General features: G+C 30.8%; 1 protein-coding gene across 1 annotated transcript in view; it reads left to right on the forward strand.

The window, feature by feature from the left end:
• LOC134727556 (transient receptor potential cation channel subfamily M member 2-like) overlaps positions 1-16,945 on the forward strand; it is a 42,574-nt gene extending 25,629 nt beyond the window's left edge. The window contains exons 13-19 of the mRNA XM_063591937.1: positions 4,213-4,446; positions 8,134-8,302; positions 9,773-9,938; positions 10,235-10,524; positions 12,181-12,262; positions 14,053-14,086; positions 16,859-16,945. Coding sequence (XP_063448007.1) covers positions 4,213-4,446; positions 8,134-8,302; positions 9,773-9,938; positions 10,235-10,524; positions 12,181-12,262; positions 14,053-14,086; positions 16,859-16,945 — 1,062 coding nt within the window. The remainder of the gene's footprint in view (positions 1-4,212; positions 4,447-8,133; positions 8,303-9,772; positions 9,939-10,234; positions 10,525-12,180; positions 12,263-14,052; positions 14,087-16,858) is intronic.
• Positions 16,946-17,158: the final 213 nt, after the last annotated feature.

Genomic DNA, 17,158 nt, shown 5'->3' on the forward strand with positions numbered 1-17,158 from the left:
TTTTCTTACCAGGAATAAAAAGAGCTGTGATAAAAATGTTCTTTCTTGAACACCAAGTCCAAATAATGAAATATTTGTAGTAAGTATGTTAAGTGACAAAGAGGTTATACTTCCTAATTTGCATAATAAAAGCTACTGAAATAGTATTTTCTGATTGTATAACTATCTGTGACTAAAACTTTTTCTCCAAAAGAAAAATATAGCCAACAATTAATACTATGAAATCTATATTAAATGAGTGCATACTCTTAAAGAAGCTCCAATAAATTCTACCAACAGAAACATTTTCTTCAAATTTGGATCCCAAATCCTTCTTTTGTCAGAGGAATCTGGTTCAATCCAAAAACTTATTTGGATGGGTCTATAAATCAAATTTTTAAATTCTGATTTTAAATTGTTAAAAAATTTCACCTATCATGCCTAATGATGATAATAAACTTTGTAACAACTATACAGTGTTTCAACATTATTTCTTGCCATGTTTCTGCAATGTAACATTCCCACAGATACTGCATTAAAAGCATTCGTCACAAGACCAATATATGATGTAAATCATCTAAAATACAGTTACACAATTCTATTTAAGAAAAATTTCCCAAGGGAGATAATTTTACCATTTCTCATCTGTCAGAAAAAACTTAAATAGCTCAGTATCAATAATGAGACAAAGGAAAACAATGTGCTTCCAAGGAATGAGTACCAACTTCTCAAATTTTATTCCGAAGCACAGCTTATCAAGCATTTGCACCACTTCTTCTGTATTCACAATACAATCATCTAAACTCTGATCCATAATAAAAGAATCATCAATGTATAAACTATAGCATGTATATACTTCAAGTGACATTATTTCATAAATACATAAGACAGGTTTTAAAACCTTAGTAAAAACTCTTGATGCAGAAGCCAATCCAAAACAAAAAACATAAATATCATATCAATGTCTTTTCCACAAGAATCAGGAAATTGTGATATAATCATAAATGATACCTAAAAATGCATCTGTGAGATCTATAGATGTTAGCTCTCTCTCTCTATATATATATAGATAATTATTCTAAAAAGAATTACATCTAAACAAAAGATAAATGGTCCTGCTCCAAATGCTGATTAGCCACAAACTAAGTTTGGTTGAATTTTTCAAATAGATACAAGCCTTGAAGACCAATCTTTCTTAGGAACTAAGAAAATATAGGAAATAAACTGATTTTCCATTGATCGATCAACCTCTTAAATAGCCTCCTTAGCTATCAATTTTTGGACTTATGAAAAAAAAATTCATCCTTATGAAAGGTGAAATGTATTTAATTCAAAAATGATAAACCTTGTGGTACATCATTAAAAACAATTTATAACCATTTCTTAATATATCTAATATCAATAGATCATTAGAAACATTTTCCAAATCATAATATTTAAGTTATCTACTGTATATATAGCAACTGGTTGAGAAAAGTGACCTCTTCGAAATTCTCTGTTCCCTTTTGGAAACCTCTCTCTCTCAATGAAGGGAATTGCCTACTAGTATAGTACACTAGTTGACCAACAGAGCATCTGCAGTTAAAAAACTGATATTGCCTTTCCCATAACAGCTGGGAGTAAATTAATTGCTAGACCTGGAACCTCTTCCAAGGAATCTATAATTGCTATAGAATCTTTGTATAAACACAAGTTTGCTTTTTGCAATCATAACTAGAAATGTGATAAAGCAACTATCACAACAGAATTACAAAAAAGTTTTATCATCTAAATATTTCTGAGCATCTCCTAAGGGTTTAACCAGAAACCCATGGTCAAACAAACAAATAGAATTTTACAATAAAATCCTTGTATTATCAAGATCCAATGGCTCATTCTTACAACAAGAAATAGCCAACTCGACAAAAGGGGTAATGATCAACCCCTTAAGAAAAAATCTCTCCAGGTTCCCTGCATCTTTGAAACCATAGAGTGGGCCTGTCTAGGCAGTGCCATTTCGATTTTAATTTATCCCCGACACACTAGGATTGTCACAGTTCTCAGTGTGATAGTATTATTTCCTCTATGAACTTTATATTTTCCTGATTTTATCAAAATCATGATTAAACTGATCAACAAACAGGATGAGATAATGGACCATTAATCTCACTAAAAGAAGCCTTAAAGGCTTCTGAAAACCTTAATGCAGGATAAAAAGACGTATCAAAATCAACTCCGGCTGGACTATCATCAGCCATGGCACAAACTCCAAAAAGAGGTACATACACCGTATCATTTCAGTAGATCAGATCAAAAATTAGAACTAAATCTTCATAAAAGTAAGCCTCTAATGGCAAAATTCAAATAAAGCAGCAGGTTTCTCTACAAACTCTGCTAGAGTTGAAGGCAGTGAAACTGTCTCAAAACTCATGATTCATACAGGTTCTTTACTACATTAATAATAATGAGTAAATGTATCAATATACATGCCTATCTTAAATCTCAACAGCACTTTCGTGAGAAACATTCACAAATCAAGTAGAATTTGAAGTTATACAAGTAGCACTAGATTTTAAAACTTACTTTTTACAGGTTCTGTTGCTTTGTCAATTATTTCCAATTGCCATGCCATTATGACCTATTATAAAACTACTAGGTTTTATAACTGTTAAGAAGAGGATTTATTCAAAATACCTCTTGATTTCCTATTAAATATATCATCTTTAATTTCTAAAACATTCCAGAGGTAATGAAAAACATAACCATCACCCTAGTAAGTGTAAACATCATTCTAAACATCTTGCAAAAACAATACATTTGCATAACTAAATTCAGCCATTGTAATACAAAATGTGTACCTGTGCAGGTAAAACACGTGTAAATTGTGAAGAGTACTCACGACCTTCATGTGAATAGAAATACTTTTAAATATCTACCTGTTTAACAAACAGGAGTATGAATTAAGTAACACATGTACATGTGCCGTACATCGTACTAATACAAAAACTTAATGAATATATAAAATTGTCATACATCGTAGACAATAAAATATTTAATTAATTTCCATGAACACTTGTCATACATCGTAGACTAGAAATTTTTAAATTCATTTCCATCAACACTTGTCATACATCGTAGACAATTGAGGAATTATTATTTGTAAATAACAAAATAACATTAGAACTTGTCGTACTTCGTAGACAAGTTAATGTAACTTTAATAACTTTCTCCCAAATTTAAGATAAAAATAAAATAACTAAAAAGAACTCACGTGAAGTGTCCACTTCACCCTCAAGAAAAATAATGACAAGTTATTATGGAACAGGTGCTTTTATACTAGGGTCAAGGTCACTGGCCAGGTATACTTTGTTTCTTTAAACAGAGATATTATATGTAAGCTTCACCCCTCAAAGAGAAGTTAAGCTAATTCATTACTTGAGACCGAAGGCGAAATATGAATAAGAATTCAAATAGTTTACCATAACTAACACAACAGTGTATTAATAATCGTGTAAGGGTTGTACATACATGAAATAACATCAATATAAGCAAAATATCAATTTAATATTTATTTTTATTTGAAATTTGCGTCTGACGTCAATTGTTGTGGCGTTGATACCTTAGTTTAACGAACAGTTCAAAATTGTATCGTGATGTACTGATGTACTGTCGTAAATCAAAGGGAGCTGTCCGTTCTTATTCACATGTTGTTACGTACAGCATTCTTATATCATTTATATATGTACTTCTCTGTCCTGAGTGTTCTTTTGTTTATTTGTACTGTATGCCTGTCCCGTAATTGTGTTATATTCGCCCAGAATTATGTATGCTGAAATATTCAACATATACCATTTTGTTTTTCTTTTCAACAAAAAACTTTTAGACTAGTGATCGCGACACATAAAAATTTTAAAAGGTAAGGAAAATGGATGGAAACGAAATCTATTCCTTTTGCAAGCTGATATATATAAATATATGAAATAGATACAACTTTCCATATTATACACATGTACTTTTAAATACATTTAGCAACATATACCCTTAGTGTAAACTTTGATAACTGCAGGTTAAAAACATGCATTGAAACGGTCATATATTGGGGGTTCTGACTCAACTCCTGTATTACTTATAACATATGAGTGAATCGTACATCATTTGATTTCAAGTTGCAATATAAATGTTCATAGTTCGGTCATAAGTTATTATATGTAGAAATTAGGTTTTATTGTATTATAACAAATTTTCTCTTTAAAGGCAATTGTTTCAGCTAGGAGAAAAAGATTTAGACGATATATATGTAATGTATGGAATCTCCTAGATTGGGCAGTGATGATTGTGTACGCATGGGGAATGGTTTTACTATTTGAAAATCCAATCCCGTCCAGAATATTATTGGTCTTAACATTCATTCTACTCAGCATTCGTATATTAAACATGTTTAGTTTATCTGAGTATCTTGGACCGAAACTTGTTATAATTCAAAAAATGGTAAGAATAATTCAAAATATTGACGGAAGAAACAATTTTAGTCAATACAACTGACAAAAGTAAGTATTGCAGCATGATGCTAGAAGGTGTACTACTACCATTTATTTTCCCCTATTAGCCTATGTTAAATTGGCGCTTTTAAAATAAATGTACAGTATATAACTTTATTTCAACCAAAGAATTACTTTGTATGAACAAAGCTTAATCCTTTTCAGTGATACAGTGAAAAGTAAAATCACAAAAATACTGAACGTAGACGAAAATCAATTCGGAAAGTTTATAATCACATGGCAAAAACAAATAACAAAACGCATCAAAAACGAATGGACAAAAAATGTAATTTCATTGAACATGTTGAATATAAGAAATTAACCATCACCGGAAGTGAACAACCAATTTTACACTGTTATTTACTGGTTACCTGCTTTGGTAATTATGTAACCTTAACGTTCCGAAAAATTTATAAGACCATCAAATGAAAAAAAAATGTTTTCAGACATCCAACATACATGTTTATAACCCAGAAACATTTGAGTGCATTGAAATGCAGGGTTTATTTTCTGTCAACTTCAATATTTTTGTAGGCATACCTTCGTATACAACCATATGGGACGTACCATATTTTGGTGGTATTACGCCTAGAAGAAAATGATTACATAATGATTAATGACAGCCGAAGATTTGTTTCATATAACCATGGGTTGGGAATTTTTATTTGATCGTGTCATTCTGAGCAAACGCGATAATGTTTTCAATGTTTTCAAACGTGGAAGCACTTATATTGTTTTAGGATGTTTTGTTTTACCCTCCATAATATAATATTGATAACATTACATTATTTAATAAAAAAAAAAAAACAACAAAAAAAACACACGTTTGTAACCTAAAAGTGTATTTTTTTTGCATTTGGAGTTTTTGTCGCAGAACGCATACAAATGACGTCATATTGTTTAGTTGCAATTGTACATCGAAATAATAACTGAAATGGACTGATTTTTCATTTTTAAATATATTAAAGATAAGCGTTTTGTATTTGTTCCTTTGCCTATGAACACGGCTTCTACATGTTCTACTATTGTAAATGGAGTTGACCTGGTCGTTTAAACGATGCAATCGTTATGCAGAACACCCAATTTTGGGAATTAATGTGTTTGGGCTAAAAGTGGATATACTGTGAATATATTCAATGACGATATAATCTATCAAGATAAATATTTATTGATATGCAACACATAGACAAAAACGCGCATCTGGGGTAGTAAATTATACGCCTGGTATATGTGATGATTATTTTTACAGACAGGTCTCTTCCCAAACGCTTTGTTAGTTTAACAGTTTTTGTAGGCGTTCAATACAGTAAGGCCGGGATACGGTTGTTTTATATCAAGCTAAAATAAATATTAGTAGTTGACAAAACGTTGTCCTGACATTTTGGGGATGAACTCATCACAATTATTAATTTATGCTTAAAGAGTCTACCTATAGAGAGGTGGAAGCTGCCAAATGGATATTTAAATTAATAAGTCGAATGCAAACCAAAACCACCATGATAAGATTCGATAAATAAAATAATGCAGCTTTAAAAGCACAACTATATAACTATATACAAGTGTTATCCCTAGTAAGATATATATATGTACATATGGATATTTATGCAGTCTTATGATATTATTATTTCGGGGACTCCATCCTGCATTAACTTCTCAGTTCCTTTAAGACTATCCAGTTAATCTGTAACTATTTCATCTTTATGCCTTAAATATCATGTAGTGTGTTACGACGTTAGATAAAAACTGACAATGAAAGGAAACAACCGATCACCAAAAGCTTTATTATCGTAGAGTATAGGTGGTCGAGTGGTATAGCGGTTCGGGCATAGTGCAAGGTGATTTGTTGCAACGATATCACAGTAGCATAAGTTCGAATCATAGCAAGAAAATAACATAAATTTTGCTTCCGGAAATTTATGTTACTTTGTTTCGCTAATATTTAGACGTAATATATAACATTGAATTCCGAATGTGTTTTTAGCCTTGTATCACCATCACTGGATAAAATCTGTCGTAGAGTTGTGACCAGTTCATACATACATATAATATGATATAGTTATTTTTATGACAATGATGACTGCATCCTACATTAAATTGAATTGTAAGATTCTTAACGATAGATAATATAGCTGAAATTCCATCTTCATGCCTTATATATCATGTACTGCGTTACGACGCTAGAAACAAATGGACGGGAAATATTTACAGCCGGCCACCGAAAGCTTTATTATCGTAGAGCTTATATTGTCGAGTGGTCCAGTACGTTGGGTATAGTGCAAGGTGAATGTGTGCTACGATGTCTCAGTAGTAGCATGAGTTTGAATTCCGATGAGGAAAGACATGAAATGTTTTCGCAAATTTACAAAAGTTATATTGTTGGGGTTTTGTTTAGACGAAATACATATACATATATGTAGGTTTCTAAACCACGATGGTACTCTGAACCCCGATGGTCATGCTATGGTGCGATGATTTGACGCTGAAGTGCGTTTTTGATCACACTGAAGTGCGATAGTGGCATTGTGACGCTTTCTTGTCGATAGATATGCCGAAGTGAAAAACGCTGGTAGTGCCATGGTCTTCTCAAACTACATTTTCAATATTGTTCGTGACGATGTTGAAGTCAATGTGTATGTTAAAAGCAGTCTTACATGTCTTTTAAGTTAAAAGATGTTGATAAACTTCAAATACTACGACATACGAGAAGGATTGGTGTATAGAGAAATGTTAACCTGCTGTTGCGAATTTTTATTTCGAAATCTACAAAAGGCTAATTTTTACGTATGATTGAACTTGACATTTCATTAATACATATGGGTCCGTATACAGGTTCTCAGTATCATAATATTACTGTAAACTAGGAACTAATGAGAGACACAAAGAAATGATGAAACATTAATGCAGAATTATATGTTAAAATGTAAAATATTAAAGACGACGAACTCTCATTTGGAATTCAACGGTAATGAAGGTCAACCATATACAATACTAATAATGAATGTAACTTTATATAATCATTAAAAATCTACTGTTTATAATAACTGTACGTATCTGGAATTCAAGCTCATAGTTATGCGTCAAATATAGCATCACACAGTAGCGTACGGACAATCGCACTTCCGTATACACAATTGCACTTCAGTATGACCATATTGTTATTCAGCGTCTCCATCGCAACTCCGAGTCCTACAAGTATATGAACCATAATGTTGCATCATAATACTTATATGTTCCGAGCAATGACGTTGCATCTTGATACTTATCGGTTCCTTATAACGACGTCCATAGTTTTGAAAAGTCCCAAGATGAATGAAAGAGCTAGACAATGTTTTTTAAACTCTTTATGTATATTTTATTCATGATATATATTTCTGAACACCGCTATAAAAGAAACTTGTTTCGTATATAATATATATATATCAATAGTTTTGATCGTTTTACGGACGTGAAGAATACGTTTTTCGTGTGTAACGATTAAATTATTTCGATGTAATCAGAGTCAGTGTCAACAATATACACAAACAAACAAACAAACAACACATAAAGATTTACATGATTAAATAACTGTATAATATACGGAATTGTTTTACTGTTAATGTAATTTGATTTTGTTTATGTTTTCCCCCTCTTTTTTCAGTTCAAGGACACGTTTGCCTTTCTGATTATCTTATCTGTAATCATGATGAGTTACAATGTCTCATTTCATTCCTTGAACAATCAACATTCTGAATTTGGTTGGACTGAGATAGAGAGAGTAATGCAACATGGGTTTTGGATGCTTCTTGAGCCAAAACAAGACGACGAACGTGGGTTTAACGATATACTATTAAGCTTATATCTTAGCTATGTGTGTTTTGTAATCTGTATTTATGCATCTAAGCTGTTTTTATCATTCAAACTTCGCCGCCAACCGTCGTAAATATTATTTGCAATCTTCTTAAATAAAGTAATGTAACCTTGTAGCACCACTGTGTTAAAAAATTTGGATTTAAATTTTCGAGATCGAGAAATATATTAAGCAGTAACAAGAACAAAAAATCAACAATGCAACAAAATTTGAAATATACATTGGATATAGTTATAGGTTATGATTTAATACCAGACGTGCGTTTCGTCTACATAAGACTCATCATCGACACTCAGATCAAAATAGTTATAAAGCCAAACAAGTTGTAAAGCTTTGAGGACCTAAAATACTTTTTTTTTAATCGAGAAACGAACCCACTAACCAGAAGTACACCAAATATTGACAAATTGAAAATGTTTTAAACGTTATTTTTTTAATCACAACGCTTCAAATGTTTGGTCCCTAACAGCCAAAACAAATACAGCAGACTTTTGGAAAGACTTTCGCTAGGAGGGCATATTTTTTTGAAGTAAATATTTCAAATTCATTCCTGAAACTGAATCTTTTTGATCTATACAAATTGATAATTCAGTCCATAAAAACATGTTTCATATTTTGTCGAAGTTGGTTTTAAAAAAGCTTGTATCCACAAATACTCTAAAAGAAGAAGCTTAGTGGTTTTATTTGGTATAGTTGTACATTATTTGTTTATTGTGTTCGTGGTAATCTGGTCAGTCAGTATCCCGATATTCAAGTCTTATTTTAAAAGCGGTAAAGATACATGTAACAGAAAAAAAACTGGTTGTGTAGACAGAAAACCATAGGAGGTGAAAACGAGTTCATCGACATGTTAATCGTATCAATGCACCAGTCGCCGTACGATTCTTAACGCATACAAAAAGATACAATCGGGAAAACCATACATTTGGTAAAAGTAAAGACTTGACAACTTTCCTTGTATCTTAATATAATAGATTGGTCAAACAATAATGTCACTTATCCAAAAATCTGTTATAAATGCCAAATTTGCACTGTTCATCTCTTCAAATCAATAACGGTATATCTTAAAAATGTTATTTAAACTTAGTCTTGATTTTTGTGTCCTTTTTATTTCCAGATAAGGTTTGAAAACATTCATACAGGGAACTTGTATCGCCTTGTGTGTTTACCAATTATTTCTGATGTGAAATGTATAGTAAATGCAATATGACACATTTCAGACAATACAATGCTTTGAATCAGAATATTTCATGTCAATTTACTTCAATATAATTTGACAAATGCATGTATTTATTTCAGAATATTTGAAAACATAGTTTGGAAATTTACCATTAAATTTCCTAAGTTCAAAGAAATCTAATCATTTTGCTCTGTTCGCCGAACAAGAACTAGTGATCATTATTTCAATTATCTTAATTCATTTTAATAGCTCAGTGTACTAATGATCCTGTGGAATATATGGGCTACAATGATACTATAATGTACATTCATGATACATGTCCTACTGTTGGACAACGCATTGCACCGTATGTGAAAGCTCTCTATGGATTGATTGCAGTGGTTTTACTATTGAATCTGCTCATAGCAATCTACAGGTGAGATTGTTTACAGTTTCTATTGATGAATGTCTCTTGTAACTACTAGTATATTAGTATAATAGAATAATTTAAGCAGTTAACTGTTATATTTGTTTTAAAAAAATATTATATATTCAGTGGTTACATGTTTGTAATTCATTAAAAAAATATTAAAAATAGTTTCTTTCAAATAAAATTACAGTCGTATCAAATCAAATGATCTATGTATAATTTTTTAATTAAGAAACGAATATATGCGAACAACTTGTCATTAAGCCTTTGTATATATCATGATGTTGAACATATTATTTCAGTGATACATATCAAAAAGTGAATTATGCATGTAAGTTTCATTGGTCACAGCTTACGACCGATTTCCTTGAAGAGTATAGCTTAGAGACAATTTTCCCGATACATTTACAGCTTCTAGTGCTACCTTTTGGTCTTGCCCACTTCATTATTTGGTGTGTCAAATATTGCTACATGTACTCCAACAAAAGAGATACAAGTATGAATAAGATTCAACAAGGAGTTCACAATGACCGTTCTGATTCTTACGAGAGTGAAAGGAAACAGTTGAAGAAAAATACAATATTTGTACGAGGTAATAACTTAAATTAGTGCTGTTATTATCAAAAAGATTATACTGTAAACATTTGTGCCTTAGCGATATTGTTCGTCCTCGACCAATTATATGCATAACTATGGCATATACAAGATCAAGGGAAACATTAAACAATGCAATTATTAAAGATGACACTACATATGTATATGGAATGTTTTAATAACTTAATCAGATTGGTTAAAATGTTTTATAAAATTGTAATGCATTTATTTTATTAAAGGTATTATTAAGATATTAACAATGTTCTTGAATAAATGCAACATTAGTATTCCGCAGTCCAATAGTCATGTTTCGATTTAGAATAAAAAGCAAACCAAAATAAGCATTTTTAGATTTAGTTCAACTGCGTTATAGTCAAATTTCTCAAATTATCTGAATTTACAAAAATGTAATGATTTGCATCCGTTGACTTTTAAGTCCATTGATTATATATGTTTTTCTTTAATATAGACCTGTTGGTGACCTTCTGCTGTTGTTTTTTTATTTGGTCGGGTTGTTGTCTCTTTGACACATTCCCCATTTCTATTCTCAATTTTATTGTATATATATAATACATTTGGATAAATACCGGGAATAAGACATTTTAGTTACACATGTAAAATGATATACTTTCTACAACAACATCAATTTCCCCTATGTTTTCGTATTGGAAAAACAAACAATTAATTGTGAATGCATTATGAAGTCAAATATATTTAGTAATAACATGACATTTTGCAACTGCACGGTCTTCAATGATAAGAAAACCCGTATCTTAAAGTCGGCTTTACAAGGTCCCGATATGAAAAATATAAAGCATGCATTTGGGGAAAGCGGTTTAATATATAGGAAGATGTGGTGTGTGTGCCGATGAGACAACTCTCCATCCAAAAAACAATTTAAATAAAAGTAAACGATTATTAGGTCAATGTTTATTAGCGCTCAAACTTCGACAAAATATGGTGTAACAGCACATTATAAGTACTATACTATAAACATCAGTTGAAAAGGAGTTAATTTATGAGATCGACACATTACACATAATGCAGAATAATTCCAAACAAACACACAACCGGATGTAGCAAGGTATATATACATCCCTACATCGGTAACAAAAGGACAAAATACATGTATGTAACGGATAAATACAATTTATGTTTTATTCACTCACACCTATTATAGACTCTGGATACTTTACAAAATATAAAAAAGAAGATGTGGTATGATTGCCAATGAGACAACTATCCACAAAAGACCAAAATGACACAAACATTAACTCCAGTTTTGGTAGGCTTCTCGTTGCTTAGTCTTTACTTGTCAATGTTGTTTTTTTGTGTACTATTATTTGTCTGTTTGTCCTTTTATATTTTGGCCTGGGCGTTTTCAGTTTATCTTAAATCTACGAGTTTGACTGTCCTTCTTGTATCTTTTAAAGCAGGTTGTCATATGATATAGACATTCGATAACCTGTTTAAGTATGTATGTTCCTGTTTAAAACATTTGGTTAATCATCTAATCAACGATTACCTAAAAAAAATCCATGAGTATGTGTTTATTGTTTAGACCTTAATCTAACATAACATTTAACCTTAAACTCAAATCAAAACAATGTCATTCAGCAAGTAAAATATAGAAGTTCCTTTTCTTTTATCTTAGTATTTTTGTACAACGCAGACTATGATCTGAAACTTAAATCAACAGAAGAAGCAGAAAGAAATGCAGCTGCTAGGTCAAAAGGGTAATAATAAACTTATAGTTTTATGTAATCTTTCTGTAAATTAAAATGTAGCTCTGTTTATTTAACATTCGTCGTTACCTGGGTAATGTTGCATCTCATATGAACTTCTGGCTTACTTTAGGCCATCCAATATTTGCCACGGGTAGTGATTAGTTACAAAGTTTGACACAAAGTAAAAATATATTGTCGAGTATCTAACTTTCTTTAAATATTGTCTATATGCTACTGAAATATGTACTCTATCGTTTTCTTTTTCAAATAGTATCCATACATTGAAACATTTCTGAAACCATAACGTTTTAATGAATACTATTATAACTTGTTCAAACTGCTTATATTTGATAGAAAATGGTCACTAGATGCGAGATACGTAAAAATCGTTATTTTGATTTTGTTTGTTCAAACTTTTATAAAAGTGAAAATAGTAAAATAATAATTCACTATTAGCCAGAATGGTTCATTTGGCTTTTTTTTCAAATAAAGGAATAAGAAACATCGATTATAAATTATTTACTTGCAAGTGAATAACTTGACCTCATTGAATTCATATTCAAGTGAACTTCAATATAACCCCGTAGGTAGAAATGGATAATGAATGATTGGTGCTTGATAAGCTATTTAAATCAAAGAATGCAACAATAAAAGTGAAAAAAGGTAAATAATTTGATTGACTTATTTGATCCACAAACAATCGTTCTTATACAGGTAAACTAAGTTATTTAATCGTAAAATTGAGATCAAACAGATATAAAAAAAAAAAACATGTGCACGAGGTTCATATATTTATTTATATTTATGTATATTTCGATATCGTGATATGTGACCGTCGGTTGTTTTCAGTTGTTTTCGGGGTCATCATTTGTAACCCCGCCACATTATAAATGCCTGTATGTGCCTGTCTCAAGTCTGGAGCCTATTATTCAGTGGTTGTCGTTTGTATATGTGTTACATATTTGTTTTTCGTTCATTTTTTATAAAAATAAAACAGTTATTTTTTTTCGTTTGAATTATTTTACATTGTAATTTGAGGGCCTTTTACAGCTGACTATGCAGTATGGGCCTTGCTAATTGTTGAAAGCCGTATGGTGACCTATATTTGTTTATCTGTGTCATTTTGGTCACTTGTGGACGGTTGTCTCATTGACAATCATACCACATCTTCTTTTTATATATAAAGGAAAATCTTCGCTAACAATATTTTGCTAATGGATATATATTTAGTAAATATAGTAAGTATTGTGATATTATTTATGACGAGTGTTGGACTCTAAATTTTTGTCTAAACACGTTCGAGTCAAAATTTGAAAGACTTATTTCGTCATTCTACAGACATTACTGTCATTTAATAGCTCATGGTTTAATTGCAAGAACTGCAATGTTTTTTTAAGGTTTCAATCTGATAGGGGCTAATTTGAATTATATTTGATTTTATATTCTATTTGGCGGAAATATATACCTTCTTCTTCTTTTATTACATGTATCACGAAAGTCAATCAGTATACAATATATGAAGGTGCTTATCAAGCAGTCCCAGTTGAAATATATTCATATTGTTAATCAATTATATCAGTTTGATATATTTAATATTTAGTTCACTAGATTTAAATGTGATTGGACTTTTGAAACCTTTTTTTCATACTTCAATACAATAAAGCAATACAACAATCATTATGATTGTTATCACAATTTTCATTTTGGTTTTTAAAGGAGTCATTTCTTTTATCTTAGAGATTTTTCAAAGTCTTTGTTTCATTGAATAATTAACAGATTTTTTTGTTTGAACTCAATAGGAAAATTGAGATAACAGAAGAAGATAAATTGACGGTGAGTATTTGGTATTAAAAAACATAGCTGATATACGTGTTTACTAAATGTAACTTACCATTCCTATGGAAAAAGTGTTCTTTTAAATATGTTAAGGTATACAAAAATAAAAATAAATACATAAAAAACAACAACGATAATGAAATTAACAATTTTGCACTTACCAATCCCTTCAACTTCGTACTGTAATTGACCTTTTTAGTTTTTTTTTATTCGGGCGTAACTTATTAGTCTTCTTGTAGACGGAACGTGCGTCTAGTGCAAATACAAAATGGAAATCTGGAATTTTGATGAGTTGATTGATATCCAGACACAAACCGAGTGTTTGGAATTTGAACAAATAACTGAAGCCATCAGTAACACAAATGATGACTATATATATGTAGTATGTTATAATACGTCTGAGTCAGTGACAACTCTACAACAGATTTATCCATCGGATCACCAGCAAAGACGGTGATACATGGCTGTGTACATTATGTATGTAAAACTCGTCTAAACATAAACCCAACAATGTTAGATCTGTAAATTTGCTTTCGCAATTTTTTTGTTCTTACCTTGTGTAGAGCTGTATCTGGTTACTCTTCTGGAGCACGTAAGATCATTCCCAGTTTTGGTGGGGTTCGTGATGATAGTCTTTAGTTGTCTATGTTGTGTCTTGCGTACTTTTATTTGTCTGTTTGTCTTGTCTTTATTTTTTAGGCTGACGTTGTCAGTTTATTTTCGATTTATGAGTCTGACTGTCCCTCTTTTATCTTTTGCCACCTTTTTTATCCTTCCACAGTACGTAACTGCCATTAGTCTTTAATTTTGTTTGGTTCGTGTTGCCAAGTCTTTGTTCGTTTTGTCTTCGTTTCCGTTGTTTGCAATGCCATTTTAAAAGTCTGTTCTTAAAAACGACATAGACAATTGAAATTGCACACGAACGTGAATCACACCTTATTATTTATCTCAGAATAATTGAAAGCTATAACATTCAATATCAGCATTAACTTTATTCAAAAGTGAAACAAAATCAGGTGTTTTCAATTCCGTCCAAAGTAAAATATAAATTAAGATCCATGTTCTAACTAAACTGTACAGTAACAAGTTTGATAAAAAAAAAACAGCAGGACACATGTTTTTATCGTTTTCTTTAATTTTCAGTCTAAAAGGGGAGAATAAATCACTTTGTTGTATTGCGGAATTTTGTTTCATTTAGAAGTAGTGAATACAAATTTGAATACCAGATTGTATTTAAAGATTTTGAGTTTCAAGAAAAATTCAAACACATTTTTATTATTTTTTCTTATCATCATATATTTATTGTAAATGTAGAGTAGTTCATTTGATTTTTGCTGAAATGAGAAGTGTAATGAGTTCAGACTTTTACAACCTTATGTTAACTTTCAATTTTTTTCTCAATTTAAAAAAAATCAATATTTATAAACTCTTAGAATACTTCTTAAATCAACATATTCTTTGCTTTCGTCTACACCAAAACATCATACAACAAGCATTTTATTTAGTCTATTCATTTTAGATATAATTCATATAGAACTACACTAGGTTAACTCATATAACATACTACTGTTTTACACTGCATTCTTGTTTTAATGAAAGGCAAGTCAATGATAAATTATTCCATTAGTTCAATGTTGTCATTTGGGATGTGCATACGATATGTGCACATGACGTTAAACTATAAAAGTTCGATTAGTTATTTGTGTTCCTCATTTGCCCTTATTACAACTAACAATAGACTATCCAGATAATATGAAGTTTTTCAGTTGTGGTTCTGGAACAAATAACGTTTCAAAACACATTTTACGTGTTTTTACTGTACTTCATTTATTCAACGGATTTACATGTAACATCGTGATTTGGCGAATGGCTGTGTATAAGAGCAAGTGAGCGTGACATTATGTCAACAGGAAAATAATCAAGTATATTTGAACTGTGAAACTAAGTACGTAAAAGGTGAAATCATAAAAATACAAATCTCCAAAAAATCCGAATTCAGCATTAAGAAAACGGTATGAACGACAACTGTATAGTTAAATATAGATAAAAGCATTACGATTACCATCGACGTTTGGTAGCCATCAATAACCTTGCGGATTTGTTTTTCTTCTCCGATAAAGATCAAACTTTTCTATAATTCAGATTGCAAAATTTTCAAGGTTGTGTTTGGCATCAATCGTTTCGTTGTTCATTTTAAATGGCCATTGTTATATTATAGTGTGTTTCTGTGTGTTTTACATTATAATGTTGTGTTTCTGTTGTGTAGTAGTTCTACTCATATAATTGATGCGTTTCCCACAGTTTTAGTTTGTGACCCGGATTTCTTTTTTTCATAATCTAGTTATGAATTTCGAACAGCGGTATACTACTGTTGTCTTTATTTATCAAATAATATTTCATTTTGCAAATTTCATGATTTACTGGCATTTGATGTGGTGTATTTTAATATAATACATGATACAAGTGAGAGGTTTTAGCGCTATAAAATCAGTTCTCGGAATTAAAAACCGAAAATGATTACATTCTTTTTTGAATTTTCTGAGAAATTTTAACCAGCAAAAAACATATCTATAATTCTAAAAGATTCGGCGGAACAGTAAATAACGTAAACCTCACCTTATTAAACAACTAATTACAGAGGAACCCTATTTTTCAGTTGTGCCACCTTCGGTAAACGTAGGCGTTAACACTTATGAATACAATATATAGTTTAGTATTGATGAACCAAGACATTATACTTTATGATATATATTTATGTCTCCCTCGTAGAAACTTCAAAACCAAATGGACGTTATGAACAGAGAACTGAAGGATCAGCAGAAAAGAAGTGACGAGGTAACAGGAAGAATGCGTTAGAAATACATTCTTATTATTAAAAAAAATGCTATTTGTAATTATATCAGAAATTCTTGAGTATTTTTCATCTAATTATACATTAACGGCGATGTATATACATGTATATATATTTTTTAATCAATTATGGACATTTTACAGAGTCTTAACGTTAAACATGTTCTATATACCTGTTCAGATAAAATCGAAGAAATGTGAGGTTAAATATTATTCCAA

Source organism: Mytilus trossulus, chromosome 8, assembly GCF_036588685.1.
Source record: "Mytilus trossulus isolate FHL-02 chromosome 8, PNRI_Mtr1.1.1.hap1, whole genome shotgun sequence".
Taxonomy (NCBI): Eukaryota; Metazoa; Mollusca; class Bivalvia; order Mytilida; family Mytilidae; genus Mytilus; species Mytilus trossulus.